Raw genomic sequence first — 15,739 nt, 5'->3', positions numbered from 1 at the left:
TGGCCAAAACAAGGAGAAATTCTCTGTCTCTGCCTATCCTACAACAATGATGCAACTCACAGAAAATATTTAATCAAAGCAAGGAAATGCATAGAGGGAGATTTTGCTGTGTGCCTCTGTTACCCAAAGTTGGAGATAAGTCTTTTTCCGGGAGCCAGAGTTCAGGTCTTTGGGGTCAGGCCACTTTCACTCCCATTGTTCCTGTCCAGGTTGCCAGTGGCTGGGATTTGATCCAGGTGTTTCCAGGTTCTTGGTATTTTATTCTAGAATGGAATAAAGGTACACACAGGTTGCAAAGTAGCAAGGATACTTTATTCATCCGGAAGTTTTACTGGATGGAGCCCTGGAGAAGGGATGAACTGGTCAGTGTAGTTCCCATTCAGAAGGTGTCCACGTACCTCTCAGTTTTAGTTATGACTCCCAGGAAGAGGCCCTCATTTAGGGTAAGAGTGGTAAGGGGAAAACCAGGCCTCTCATTACATTTGACCAGGACAGAAGCAAAGACGTTTTGCCTCAAACATTTCAGACATCTCTGGCATCAGGCAAGAACATCTTAGCTGTTAGCCAAGGGGGAAAAACCTGTTCACGTTTGGGGTCTTCTGCCCTAAACTACTAGCCAGTTTCTGTCTCCTATTCATCACTATGGAGTGGCCACTACTAGGTGGCTAGCAGGTTGCTGGGTATGTTGTTCGGGAAGGTTATGATAGAGCCCAAGCCAAATGGAGTCCCCGTCCACTAAGATACTCTTTATGCTTGATTGCTTCGCCACCATCATACTTCCTGTTGGGAACTTCACTCTCTAGAAACATATCCCAAGTCCTAGGGCCTCGTGGTGTTATTTCCACGAGAGCCCAACTACAGATCTGTGGGACAGAGCTGAGAGTACAGCAGTACATCTCCACTATAAAAGAGGATCAATTAGTATTTCACTGGGGTACCATGACAACTTTATAGGAAAAAAAATACCATCTTCAATGACTGGTGCTGAGACAAGCAGCTACTTGCCTACAAGAGAGGAAAGATGGACCTCTGCCTGAGAACATGTGCAGAAATGAGCTCAAAGTGAGTCACAGAAGCCGAGTGGAAGAACCAAAATGTAAAAGTCTTAAATGAGATTGTGGGAGTGAATCTTCACGGTCTTAAGTTAGGCAGCGTCCTTCAGAACTAACAACAAAAGCCCAAGAACAGAAGGAGCAAATCTGATGTCTGTGTGTATGAGGAAAATTCCAAGAGAAAAAGTAATCCATACTAAGAGAATACCATTCGCAAATCACACCTCTGAGAAGCGCTTGTTCCCCATTGGTGAAGCGCTTTCTTGGCTCAATAGGAAGAAGAAAATGAGGTGATTTTTTAAATTATTATGTTATTTTATAATTAATTTAATTTTACATATCAGCCATTGATTCCCCTGTCCTCCCTCCTCCCACCCCCTCCACCTTCCCCCCATCTACCCCCCATTCCCACCTCTTCCAAGGCAAGGTCTCCCCTGGGGATTCAGCTCAGCCTGGTAGATTCAGTCAAGGAAGGTCCAGTCCCCTCCTCCCTATACCAAAGCTGAGCAAAGTGTCTCAGCATAGGCCCTAGGTTCCAAGAAGCCAACTCATGCACTAAGGACAGGTCCCAGTCCCACTGCCTGGGGGCCTCCTAAACAGTTCAAGCTAATCAACTGTTTCACTTGTCCAGAGGGCCTGGTCCAGTTCCATGGGGGGGATCCTCAGCTATTGGTTCACAGTTCATGTGTTTCCACTAGTTTGACTATTTGTCCCTGTACTTTATCCAATCTTGGTCTCAATATCTCTTGCTCATAGCCGTTAAAAATTCAGGTCACTGGGTTTTGTCGTCCCGTTTCTGGGCTAAGACCGTCACCTGTGTTTGTTTTGCTCCTTTCATTAAAAACATCATGACCGGACTGCTACATGGCAGGATTTTATTCATCCCTCTTCTCCATAAATGAGTGGCTTTCTGTCTCAGTGGTCCTAATTAAGGGTGCAAATGCCTTGGCTTCATGCAAGCTCTGTTACATTGCAACACTGTGGAACGTAGGGGTGGGGCAGTGTGCCTGGTAATTCCTAATTTGGAGTGAAATTTGATATCCATTAGCCTGTGGATAAATGTGACATGTGATAGGGATTCTGAATTATTTCTTCTTGATTTTCACCATCAAATTCAGTTTCCTGCATCAGTTCTGTGAAGGTCTGCAGAACAGAGAAGATGATGTGCGTTCCTGTTTGCTCCCAGCCCTGCACTCTGAACAGCGTTCACATGGGTCTGGTTCCAGATTTAGTCATGTTGGTTTTCATTTTCTCAGCACAGGTGCAGCAGTGAACAGCAGTGAGAGTCTCCCTCCATCCTCGTCTGTCAACGACATCTCCTCCATGTCCACCGACCAGACCCTTGCATCCGACACTGACAGCAGCCTGGAAGCCTCGGCAGGACCCCTGGGTTGTTGCAGGTGACTAGCCGCCTGCCTGCGAAACCCAGCGTTCTTCAGGAGATGAAGTGATAGAACACAGCACACATGCACATTGCACACACACACACAGTTTGCACACACATATGCATACACAAAGACACTCTCACACATGCACAAAAACATACACGCGATGTCAAGAAAATAGCAAGAAGAGAGATCCAACCTAAAATTAAGATAAATCTTTCTGCCTGCTTCTCCAAAGTTCTGTATTACAGCTAAGCCGAAATGTATACTTCTAGTTGCTCTTGCTTTGGTCTCCTTCAACAGTGCTTACTACACAAAATAAACCAGGCACAAATTAGAGAAGCCTTTTCCCCAAAGTGTAATTTAAATGGCTGCGAAACCAGCAACCCGTTAGTGCCCTTCAAATGGCATGACAAGGTGTGCAGTGGCCCCATCCAGCATGTGTGTGTCTCTATCTTGCATCTACCTGCTCCTCTTGGCCTAGTCAGATGGATGTAGATACAGATCCGCATGTGTCTGTATTCACACAGCACTACGTAGAGATGCTCCTGTCAGTGTCCTCAGGGCTCTTCCAAGACACCATGCACTGGGGTACCACATGGTCCATTTCATGTGATCTATTACTCTGACATAAATCCATCTGTAATATATTGCCAGTATATAAGCTGTTTAGTTTGTTAATTGATTAAGCTGTATGTCTGATAAGAAAATATGTAAAGGGGGAATATGGGGGAGTGAACTCTCAGACCCTTGAAGATGTAGCTTCCAAATCTGAACCGATTAAATGGCACCTGTATACCAATTTGTAGAAAGAACATATGTGACGCTTACGTACAGTGTGGGGGGAGGGAGGGAGCAATAGCTTTCAGGATTTAAATAGCTTGGTCTTTAGAAGGACTATGTGAGTAAGGTCAAGGGTGCTTTCTCTGGCAATGGATATGTAGCAGGGACTAGAGCACAGTGTAGACTGTGCTCTGTTTTGCTGCAGTATAGACTATGGACGAAAGGAAATTGCTGCCTGGATACTGGGAGACACCAACATCCATGTTTTAAAGAATGGACACCATTTGTCTTTTTAAAATGTGTCAAAATATGTCTTTTGAATGATGTGTCAAGAGAGAAAGCTGCTGGAGAAAGGGGAAGGTGACGAGGCCTCACCGTTGTCCACACATCCATGGTAAAAGCCCTTGCCTGAAACACGCTGGAATCACCTCCATGTGATCTCCTTCAGAGAAGATAGCTCTGCCTAGACAAATTTGAGATTGTAGGGCATGTTTTCCACGTGTGGGATGCTTCCCAGAGTCATCACCTGCCAATATTTTCATTTCCTCTTCTGGAATAGAATAGAATAAAATGGAATCCCCAAAGCACAGAGAAATCTTCAGGACAGCATCTATAAGCATCTTCATGGATATTATTGTCCCTCAGAGGAGTTGTCCCTCAGGGGGGTTTCCCTGACTCCTTGATACGACTGATGTTTCATACTTACTGATTTATTTTCGTAGATGTGTGTAATCTGAGAAGGGCTGATAGTCTGACTTTTGTATTGCAGTAGATATATGAGAGCAATAACGCCGTGCCAACACAGCTCCTACTAGCTAGCACTAGCAATGACTTTGTCTTAAAGCCATGAAACGTTAGTGTGTTTAGAAAAATCACCTGAATTTAGCTTAGATCCACAGAAGACCCTGTCCGAGCACTCACGGAGGCACTGTGAACCATCTTGGTTATGTACAAGGCAATGCCGGTGCGGCTTCTGAGCAATAACAGGCACCAGGCCCCGCTTCCCTTCTTCCTTCCCAGGGTGAAGCATCCACCACAGCTATTTGCACTCTGGCCATTTTGGTGCTCACCCCTGTGGTGATATTTCACCTGAAGAAGAAGTGAAACACATGAGTGGATGAACGTGATCGGCCTGGCCAAGGGAAAACCCTCAAGTGTTCAGAGTAAACAGCAATGCCAGAGTTCTGCAAACTGCCTTAAAAACAACACCAGGGCAGCTCTTCTCTTTTCAAGCAATAGAGTCGTTAGTAACCTCAGCGGCCCAGCCCCTCCCTCCCTGCCACACACTGCAGTGAGGCTGATCCTGGAATGGCTTCCCACTGCGTGGTTCTTTGCAAGCTGTGGTACTGAAAAGGGAGAGGAGGGGGAGGGGGAGGGAGGGAGCTCTCCTCTATCCTTCTCCTCTCTTGATCTTCTCCTGTCAAGATCTCCTATCTTGAGATCTCCTCTGCAGCTCATCCCCTGGAATAAAGGTATCTCAGTCTTTCCTTTTCCCATTCTTTTTGGTTAATACTGCAAGCAAACCGATCTCTATAAATACTGACTCATTCTCACAAGTTCTCTCATTTTTCTTTCTGTCATCTTTTTTTTTCCTTTTAAAAACGTACCCATCTCCCTACTCTTCTCCTCTTTCTCTGTACTCTGCTTTTGTGTCTGTGATCTCTGTACCCCTCCATTCTGTATCAGACCAGATTAATGCAAAGAACAGACAATGGTTCAATGGCTTGAAAAAAACAAGTATTGAAGGGGATTCCATTAGGCACAAGATGGCAATAACAGACAGGCAGGGTTCTCAGCAGAACAGCAGGAGAGCTGACCGGTTTCCCAGGTAGAGGAAGCAGACGACACAGATCACCTTCCCACCTCTGCAGGTTGGCCTGGAGGTGCTACTAGTCTGTCTCCTGGTGTATAGCATTGCCCTGCTGGGGACCCTTGGCCAGAGATTCCCCTGTGGACAAGAAAATAGGAAAGAAAACACTTGGGTTTTAAATAGCACATCCACGTAGAGATGAGGGCTTGGCTTCTGGACTTCATGAAGGATTGGTTTTAGCTGATCAAAGAGGATAGATGGCAGGTAACTAACAACAAAGAGAATCACCATGGTGAAAGTTTCCCCTTCACAGCCAGGACCCCCTTTGGGTCTCTCCTTTGGTGGTGGTTATACTCTGAGAAAGTCTGCAGTGTACAATGAGCCCTCTCCTGGGTCTTCTTAGTAAAAACAAACAAACAAACATGTAAGCGGAAAAACCAAACATTTATTTTACGTGGCCACCTGTTACTACCAAGGGTGTTCTTACTTTGGGAGCAGGGAACTGTTCTGAGACCTGGACTGTGTTTGTGGAAGAATTGAAGGAGCTACATGTGTTCATATTGCAACATAAAGTGAGCATTCTTAGGACTAGAACATCTGTACTTTTATAGGCAACTGGTTACGCAGTGGTCCTTACTACGTTCCCTGGTGTTCTGTAGAAAGGGCAGGTGTGGACCCCTGAGCAGGAAGAATTAAATTGCTACCATGTTACCTATTTCTTTGCTACTTTAGGGTGTGTTTGGTGGGTCAGTGTACTCATTTTTCCAATGGGATACCTTGGCCTTATAGCACAATTGTTTCTTGTTCAATAAAGACTGAAAATAGTACGTCATCCTTCAGAATCTAATGTAGAGCTTCATGGGTCTGGGTCCCACAGCTGGACCAGGACTTGGCGAAGTCCTAGCAGTTGGAGGAAACTTATTTAATTGATGGCTCAGGGGTAGTGTGGCTTCTCTCAGTCCACTATCCCTTTCAGAACAAGTGTTGTGTAAAGATCCTGCTAACAAAAGACCAGCAAATGAAAAACTTGGTCATGGAACACAGAGCAAATGGAAGGCATGAAATGCATAAGTCCTTCCATCATCTGTCAGGGAAAAATTAATAAATCTAATTTTACAGCTCTTAACATTTGTTGTAGAGCCCGGGTTATACAGAATCCATTTTTCGTAGCAAGAAAGAATCTATGTCTGAGAGGCATCAGCTGGCTTTGCTAAAAGAGTTAACCTCCATGGTTCAGAGAGAGGAGAGAAGACTTCTTGGGGAACTTTGATCCCAATTCCTTGGGTCTAAAGAGAAATCCCTCCCACCACTGTAGCACGCCTACCCTCATAGACGCATACACCACATTTTAATACCAAGAGGCCGACTTTTCTACACGTATTGTTAGATAAGGCAGTCTATTTGAAAAGAAAACAAAACAACTAAACAAACTAAAAATTTATAATGTAAATAACCAAGTCAGTTATTTTCCTTGTGATTAAAATATAAATTTTATTTCTTTGGTCACCCAAACATGTCTTGTTAGTTCACTTTGACTCATTTCTTTGGTCAAAGCAAAGTTGAAGACATTTTTTAATATGTGAACCCCTATTTATTTAATTCTTGATCATGTGGGACCAATGGCCAGTATATCCCAGTAGAAACAAATATCCCAGCCCTTATCTGCCATTACCTGTCCATCTTGCCATGTCCATCTTGTAGTGACACCTCCCCGGCATCTGCTTGTTATTTTGCATGATTGGACTCCAAGATCCATAACTGATAAAGAGAATTGTCCCATATCAGTGTTTATGAAGTGTATCTACAGCACACATGTACACACACATGTTCACATAGGCCCATATACATGTTCACATATGCCCATATAGTTCTCTATCAATCTGGAAGCCAAAATCACATATGTCCAGTTTCTTTGCCAAGTCTCAGAGGTGAGACCTATTGTCAGTAGCCTGGCAGGTTTGATGTGCTCTCGGTGGTATCTAATATGGATCAAAATGATTCAGTCCATTCCTATGATCTTTCTCGTGTTCTTTCGTTTCCATTTTTTCCCTCTTATTTTAAATATGTCTGTGGAAAAGAGCACAATTTGGGGAACTCTGACATCTTTTGACTCTTCACAGGTGGAATCAAGTCAACATATTGTGATTTGTATGTCTTATGAATTATTAAACCTGGAGGAAGTATGCTTCGCTTCTCATAAAACCAAATGAAACCTGGACTCTGTCAGACTTTCCTTTTGGCAATGTTTATTGTTTGTGCTGCTTTGGTTCCATGCACTGCCAGAGCCATAAAGGGCTTCATGACTTCCTTCTGACCCCGGTGAACGAGACTTGCAGTGTGGCCAGATTGTACCAGAGAGTAAATAAGAGGGAAGAGATGGCCTCCTTCTCAGCCTAGACCCGGGTCTCCCTGTGGAGTGGTGTGTTTGTGCTTGAGATTCATTTCTTCAAGAAAGGCCTCCGTTTCCATCTGCAGATACGAGTTTCATGCCTACATTTCAGTAGTAACCAATAAGATAATAATGGACAAACCTCATTGGTAAGAAGATCAGGACTACATGTTTTTTTTCAGATTAATCAACAAAATTCCCAATTTTAATTTTGTCTGAGAGATTTATTTTGTCAACACTATTATCTCAGACTGCTTGTTGAATTTAAGAATATGAATTACAGCTTGGTGGAGTTCACCGAACTTGTCATGGTTCACCTGGCAGTGCCTGAACAATGTTGAAGAGTGGCCTGTATATTTCTGGGAACAATACATTTTATTTATTCAGTTAATAGAAGGCTGAAAGGTAGACATTCCCATTATTACACTTTGTCTCTTATTTAAGGAAAATAGACGTGAAACGCAGTTTGCTACCTCTGCAATGACCCTTATTCTAATGATTTTCTAATTATTTTAATTTATTCTTTTTCCTTCGTTTATTTGAGGGGGTGATATATGGAGGTCTCTTACTAAGTAGGCCAGATGGTCTTGGTACTGTCAATCCCCCTGCCTCAGATTCCAAGCTTGTACAAGAATGCCTGGCTGCCTATCCTGACTTCAACCACAACTCTTTACTTTCCCTTTTTAAAAAAATTTAAAATGACCGAGCATAAATATCTAAAAATATCCATAAGAGTAAAAAGAACAAATTCATTCTTCATGATGGTTGGCCAAAGAGGGCAAATCATTTGTACATTGTAGGCACCATAAAACATTACCATATATGTGCTCATTTTGATAAAGTTTGCTATGAGGCAAGATAAAGGCTGTTGAGCATTATTTTCTTGAAAGGACTAGTGGAAAACCCAACCTAGAAGGATGAATCTACTTGCTCAATAATAGAAGTGATTGTAAAGAAAGTAAAGGATTTTTTCCCTACCAACTAACTCAGCAGTCTTTGTTGTGTTTTACACATGTAGCCTACGCCTTGCAGTCTCCTACCTCCCCAACACACAATACTTTGACAGGCAATGCCCAGAAGACCTGTGCAAATAGTGTACACAAGGGTGTCCCATTGTCTCAGGTCTGCTCACGCCTGGCACCTCTGTATGTCATGAACATTTCCCTTTCAGTTCCAGATGGAGTTTCATAGCATCTAAAGTCACTGAAATGTGCTACAGAAATATACACTTCTCAAACACATAAAGTGTAAAGAAACAAACTAACAAGAATCAAACAATCCTGCCAAGCCCACCCCCTTCTGTCAAATAGTTCCTTTAAAAAGGGGATGTTTTTGGTGTGTAAAATTCAAGACTAAATAAATCCAAACTGCAATGTAGAGGATTCAAGTTTACTCAGTAGAGTGGGGAGTTCTGGGAACTGTCTTCCACTCCACCCTGCTTAAAGTCTTTCTGTTCAAACAATAGTCCATATTGTTTGCCTCTCAAAAGTGTGTGTTCAGTGTCTTTATCTTATACACCCTCTTTGGTCTGCTTAGAAGACTGGGTCATACATTATGTGCTTTCTACTAAAAACATCAAAGTCCATGTTTATGAAAGTATCATCTACAAACAATTATTCAGAAAATAAAATTTTACAATGCAAATAGCATTTCACACAGTTGAAGGAACTAATGATTTTAAACAATTCCTTTATAAAAGTAAGACACTTGGGAGCAGTTGCAAGCTCTTTAGTGGATTGGTGACTGGGATTGGCATAAATTAATCTCTAAGAAGGTTACTTTGAATTTCTAGTTTAATTTCTGAACTACATTCTAAAGTATTTAATCAGTCCATGTCAAACACATTATTAAATGGTTCGGGGTAGAAGACAAATGTATTACGATTCTTATCCTAAAAAATGCAGCCAATAAATCAATGTCTAAAAATAAATGGTCAATGCAAAATATCTTACTCATTTATCCTCTTTTGAAACAACAATGTGTTTAAATTAGAGGTGCATCCTAAATGAACCCATATTATTATTATATAAAGAAGAAATCTTCTTTCAGTGTTCTCATTTTATCTAATTGTATTTCAAGTATACTTAATGAACCAGCATAAGAGAATTGTGGGTATTTTCTATTGTATTATGGGGATGGATAATTTTCAATTCATAAAAGAAACCAGCATGGGTATTCTTTGTTCTACATTATGGATTATTTTGATACTTGTTCCCGTGGAACTCTTGGGCTTTTTGATGCTGAGCTCGAAGCTCAGCTCTGGCATCGCTGAGTCCGAAGTCACAGCAGGGACTGGAACTGCTCTTCAGTCACACTCCAGTCTGAAGCCAAATCCTCTGTGAGTTGCTCAGTCTAAGTGCAGAAGTCCTAAAATACCTTAAGATACAATCCAATTATTTATTTTGTATTAAAGATTGAACTCAGAGCATTCCTGAATATCTCTGCTGGAAAAGTTAACATCGGGCCATAAACATGCATTTATCAGTTTATGCCACAAATATTTGTTGAACACGCCAAATCTCTAAAGATTGTCATAGGTGCACATCGGTGTGATGAGGTCATGCACCTAATGCCTTCATGCAGTCTACGCTTCAGTGTGCGTGGGAGGTGGGATGAGGTAAGATAGGTCTACGTTCTGGAAGTACAAGGCAGATTGAAGGGCAGGGCCTGAAAAAAGATGCCATGAGCGATAAGGTGCCCAGGAGGTGACACTTGGTCAGAGGCCTGAATAAAGTTAGGAAACAAGACACATCACCAGTGGATGTGGAACATTCACGCTGAGGGGAACACCATGGCAGAGGCCTGGAAAAAGTTGGCTCTTATACCACGAAAAAGAACATTCAAGAATCCTGAGGATTAAATAGGACAGCTAAGAAACATAATGACCATTGAAACTGGAGCAGAAGCCAGGAGCCTGAACAAAGGGATATATTGGGAATTTATTCTAAATATGGGGAAACAAGGATTAGGGTTGAGCAAGGGTGTTATGCTGTCTAAACACACACACACACACACACACACACACACACACACACACACGAATTCTTCTGGTCTTGAGAGAATTCTTGAGAAGAAAGACCATGAAAACAATCTAGGCAGCATCACAGGCTGTGGTAAACATCCAGAGAGAAATGATGAGGTTTGGATCAAGGAGTGGAATATCCAAGAAGAATTTGGTCAGGATATAATTAGGAATGTTGTGAACAGGGGCCTGTGGTGCACACTTATAATTTCACTTACTTGGGAGACAGGGACAGGGGGATGTGAAGTTTAAGATAAGGCTAGGTAAGCCACTTAAGACCTTGTCTGTCTCCAGTTAACAAGTAAAATGAGGCATGCCTTACCATGGATGAGACTTTAGGTTCAATCCTCAATATGATAAATATAAATATTGGTAGAATGTATTTAAAATAAGCCGAAAGGATATGTTGTGAAAGCAGAACTGACATTGTCTGGTGGACTGATATTATGTAAATGAGTGATTAGGGATGACTCCAGAATTTTCCTTTTGCATAAGCTGTAATGGATGATTGGTATGGATGACTGTCATAGTGAACAAGATGGGAATCTGAGAGAGAGCAGCCTATGGGTTGCTACAGGCCGCAGGAATATATTTTAAGAACTAAGCTGGTAATGGCAAAGCCACTATCTGAAGGGATCAAGGAATTCCTCCAGAGGAAGCCAAATTCCAAGGAGCTTTTGGTGTTGTTTGTTGTTATATATCAGCTGTCTTCTGTTATGAAAATCATGTGTGCCTTCATAGTTTTCCCGATTGATTTTTTCCTAAGAAGGGCTAACAGTGTGGACTGATCACTCTTTGGACATATACATTCAAGGTATTTGGAGAACAGCCTCAGGAAAGGCTTCCTTCGCCCCAGTCCATCTGTTTCTCCCCTTTCAGCACTGGAATCAAATATCTCCCTTAACCACTTTCAAGGACTAACAGAAATAACAGTCCAGACCACCACATGCTAGTCTCCTGATTTAAGGTAAATTCCACAAGGAGACACTGCTATGTTAGGTAGGCCTTAAGTAATAGCTTTACACAATTTAGCTCGGACCTCCTTTCTTACAGCCTTACTAACTTTATAGACCTCTAACTCCTCACCTAACCACTTCTAGGAATGTTTAGATAACCTTCTGCACTGACAGCTATGCACAGCCGGAACCTCAGTTCAAGCCTCCCTGTAATTATCGCCATCAGCAGCATCCGGCCAGGACTATCCCCAGACGGAGGAAAGTACCTTATCAGAGATACCTCTGTACTCTCTAAGAACAGACTTAAGTGTCCAGACTACCCATTTGAGAAGGCCTGGTGGATGTGCCAATTATGCTTAACTACCTCCTTCCCAAATGTTTCCTCTAGTTCCAGATCTCCCTTTAACTATCACCAGAGGCATCTAGCTGTACATTGGTTGCCTAGCGATCAAGCACACTTTCCCCCACCCTGCAGAAAAAATGGCAGATAGCTTGGACAGATAGGAGCCACAGGAAAAAAGAAGGCAGTTTTATTTTCTCCCATTGACCTAGCAACCTATAGATTCTTAACATTTTCTACCAATCATGTTTAAGATTATTATAGTTGAGCACATAAGATCCCACTTCTTAGATATTACCTGAATTTAGCCTTTAGTTAATTCATTTCCCCATTAGTAACTTCCCTTTTGGGTTGCAAATGATAATTAACAATTACTGCCCCTCTATGTGATTCTTATCACCCTTCCCTTTGACCCTGGAAGCCTGGCTTTGCACTGCCAAGGGATTACTGCTTCTAAGTGTATATATACCGGGACTCCCAGGGTACGGGAGGACAAAGAAGAAGATTTGGAAGTATAAATGACTGGACTAAGAGCTCTGTGTGCTGAGATTCTATTTCCCAAAAACAGTCCTCGATGTTCACAGTTCTCTGTCATGAGTCCCTGGGATGTATAAGATTAAGGCTGGTCCCTCTAATATTATACAAAAATGGGTTATATCAAAATTCACACCTCTGCATAAAACCAAGAAGGAACTGAGTGTAGTTTAAGACAAGATGATGGGGATGCTTCCTGCTTCAATACAGAGACAAGGGGCAGAGCAGGAATGTCAGTGAGGCGCAGGGAAAACCGGCGCCGGAGTAAAGAAGTCTGAACCTGACCTTGCAAAGGTCGTTGCTGACTTTTAGGGCAACAGCTTCTGTGCAGAACTGGGCAAGAGAGCAACTTCAGTAAATGCAACAGAACGCGGGAAGTGAGTAAATAAACAGGTGCAAAGATTTCCCCTAAATGTGGAGCAGCAGAGTGATACTAAAGTTAGAGTGTAATGTGGATTAAACATTCCCTACAATACCGGTACCAGTGGACAGGCTGACAGAGCAAGAAGAAAAAGAGATTGTAGTGGATAGTACATGATGCTTGGCAGGCTGGAGGGTTGGTGGTCCAGAACACCAGCGGAGGAGGACATTTGCTTCCAGAGACAGTGATGTCATAGGAGGAGGCTGGATGGCGGCTGTCTTGGAAATTTGTATTTGTTTTCATCAGAATTCTTTTCTCAGCGAGGACAGAAGTAAAGTTCTTATGCTGACTAAAGGCAGAGTTTATGGAAACCATGGAAGAAAAGTGTAAAATGGATCCAAGAATGGTGGTGACCGATTGCTAGATGTGGCCCAGAGTTACATAAATAGAAGCTAACCAGGTCTGCATTGGACCCTTTGCTGTTCATTCCCCACTTAGTTTCTTCTTCCTTTTTATTTATTTATTTATTTTGGTTTTTTTTGAGACAGGGTGCGTCGCCACCGCCCGGCCTTCCTTTTTATTTTAAAGATTTATTTATTTATATTTATTTAGGTATTTGAATGCTGTCTTCATGCATGCCAGAAGAGAGCATCCCATCACATTATAGATGGTTATGAGTCCCCATGTGGGTACTGGGAATTGAACTCAGAACCTTTGGAAGAGCAACCCGTGCTCTTAACCACTGAGCCATTTCTTTATCCCCTCCCCTACACGCTTAGTTTCTTACATGCCAGTTGGGAATAAGCAAAGTACATTTAGGCAGAGTTCGTTTGCTTTATTTCTTCTCATATTGATAATTTAGGGGCAGGAGAATGAGACACCAGAGCACTCATGAAAAGGAACCACAGACCAAGCCAGTCACCTAGAGAAGCAGTAACTTCAGGGGACAGTGGTAATAACTTACCAAGGCCAGCAGCTTGGAGTCCCTTTTGAGGGATGTTCAAGAGAGGTCGCAGTGATGGGCTTAAGGGACTGCCCTAAAAGAGAAGTGGTTATTAGACAGGATACTGGATAGGAGTGTTTAGGAACAAGAAGAATGAACGAGGTGTAATCACGGGTGGGGCCGCCTGATGTGAATTCCGATGGAACTCACGGTTTTGAGACATGGTCAAGGTGGAACGTAGTTCATGGACAGAGAGAGGGGAGAGGGGCACAAATGCGTGCTGCATGAGCTGAGCATCTAAGGCAATCAGAGAGGAGGAGGATCAGAAGCCTGACAGAGCTCGGAGAGAAAGCAGCACCCGCCTAGCCTCGGGCCGGTGCTGGTGCTATGCGGGTTGTGAGAAAGACAGGGCAGCCGCGGGGCTCTCAGAAGGGGCTGTGATTTAGAGAGCAGGACTCAGAGTGGGCAGGTCTAGAGGGAAAAATGGAAGAACGTGAGGATAATAGGTCATGAGAGCTGGGGCCACAGAAGGAATCCACTGAGCAGGGGAGGGCAATCCCATGGAGAAAGTGGAGCCGGGGATTGGGTAACACAGACCACAGGAAAGCAAAGCTAAAGGCAGAGCAGCCAAACACTGGTGTTTCTGTCCAGTTTCAGCAGTGAACACTGTGTTTAGAATTAGGCAATTACAAAAGCAGCAAGCTCACTTAGGCTTCTCGTAGTGGGGCTGGACGTCTGAGATTAGACCGTCATGTGGGGAGGGCCAAGAGCCAGGGGCCCACCTTACAACCATCTGCTGTCACATGAAGTAGCCCAGTGTCCCCAGAGCAAACTCATTTCCAAGCTGAAAACCAGCCTTGTCCTGAGAAAAAGACATTGAACTTTGACAACATAATCACCTCCACGAGGCCCCACCTCCCAACGCAGCCATGGCAACGGTCATTGCAGCCACAGAACTTGGAGGTCACTCTGATGTGAAAGATACACAATGAATCTCCTGAGTCGTGAGGAGGCAGGGAAGGGAGGTTCTGAGAAGACAGGCCAGCAGGCCGCCTAGCAAGCTCAAAGTTTCCTTTCCAGGTAAGAACGTGGTTCACTTGACCCAGAGCCCGTGTGTTGCACTGTTCAAACATTCTCCCAGTCCCTCACTCTCTGGAAAAATGACCTTCGCTGCATGGACTGATCTCACCTGGCCTTAGCCCTTGAGCCACATGCTTTGATAAAGAGTATCTGTCACCCCGATGTGGACTTCAGCCCCAAATGGTGCATTAGAAAGGATGCATTGGCCCGCTCTGCTTTTCATTGAGGTTTGCTGACCAGGGGACTGTTCATTTTCCCAGACCCCTCACAGCACGAGGCCGTTAAGCTGGGCAGCTCTAACTCCCAACTCGCTCTCCACCTGTGCACCATGAAGAGGACCATGAAGAGACTCAAGCAATGGTCCCTGGGGATCCAGTCTTCCAGACTTTGTAAGGCACCATTATGTCTGGGTGGTGGTGGTGCACACCTTTAATCCCAGCACTCGGGAGGCAGAGGCAGGAGGATCTCTGTGAGTTTGAGGCCAGCCTGGGCTACAGAGTGAGTTCCAAGAGAGCCAGAGCTATTATATAGAAAGTCCCTGTCATGAACAAAACAAAACAAACAAAAAAGAAAAACAAGGCACCAAGATTCCATTATTTCATTGTTCCAGCTTGCCTACTCTCTTGGCATAACTGCCGAAGTCACCGGGTCCCGAGACTGTCTCTGGGTCTCCAGGTGTGTGGGAGAGTTGATGCACAGGGCAGACTGGCAGCATAGCCAGGTGTGTCCTCTGTACTACACTGGAAAGACTCCCTCACATCTGTATTACACTGGAAAGGCTCCTTCACATCTGTATTACACTGGAAAGGCTCCCTCACATCTGTATTACACTGGAAAGACTCCTTCACATCTGTAATACACTGGAAAGGCTCCCTCACATCTGTATTACACTGGAAAGGCTCCCTCACATCTGTATTACACTGGAAAGTCTCCTTCACATCTGTATTACACTGGAAAGGCTCCCTCACATCTGTATTACACTGGAAAGGCTCCCTCACATCTGTATTACACTGGAAAGACTCCTTCACATCTGTAATACACTGGAAAGGCTCCCTCACATCTGTATTACACTGGAAAGGCTCCC

The 15,739-nt window shown here is 43.6% G+C and overlaps 1 protein-coding gene and 1 long non-coding RNA gene across 9 annotated transcripts in view; one reads left to right on the top strand and one right to left on the bottom strand.

Moving 5' to 3' along the window:
• The window catches only part of Mapk10 (mitogen-activated protein kinase 10), a 288,581-nt gene extending 285,342 nt beyond the window's left edge, over positions 1-3,239 (top strand). For 5 of the 8 annotated variants that reach the window (XM_006975410.4, XM_015994305.3, XM_076546805.1 and 2 more), the window contains one exon: positions 2,314-3,239. In XM_006975410.4, coding sequence (XP_006975472.1) covers positions 2,314-2,456 — 143 coding nt within the window. In that variant the 3' untranslated portion in view covers positions 2,457-3,239. Of the gene's footprint in view, positions 1-2,308 lie in introns of all 8 variants that reach the window. The other 3 variants (XM_076546802.1, XM_006975412.4, XM_076546801.1) reach the window with 1 other exon arrangement.
• Positions 3,240-7,240: 4,001 nt separating this feature from the next.
• LOC143267670 (uncharacterized) lies at positions 7,241-14,481 on the bottom strand. The gene is made up of 3 exons (XR_013043062.1): positions 14,283-14,481; positions 13,597-13,669; positions 7,241-7,520 (listed from the first exon to the last, which is right to left on the bottom strand). It is a non-coding gene; the product is annotated as an uncharacterized LOC143267670 (long non-coding RNA).
• Positions 14,482-15,739: the final 1,258 nt, after the last annotated feature.

This window comes from Peromyscus maniculatus, chromosome 10 (assembly GCF_049852395.1).
Source record: "Peromyscus maniculatus bairdii isolate BWxNUB_F1_BW_parent chromosome 10, HU_Pman_BW_mat_3.1, whole genome shotgun sequence".
Classification (NCBI taxonomy): Eukaryota; Metazoa; Chordata; class Mammalia; order Rodentia; family Cricetidae; genus Peromyscus; species Peromyscus maniculatus.
This window is presented reverse-complemented; position numbering and strand designations above follow the sequence as displayed.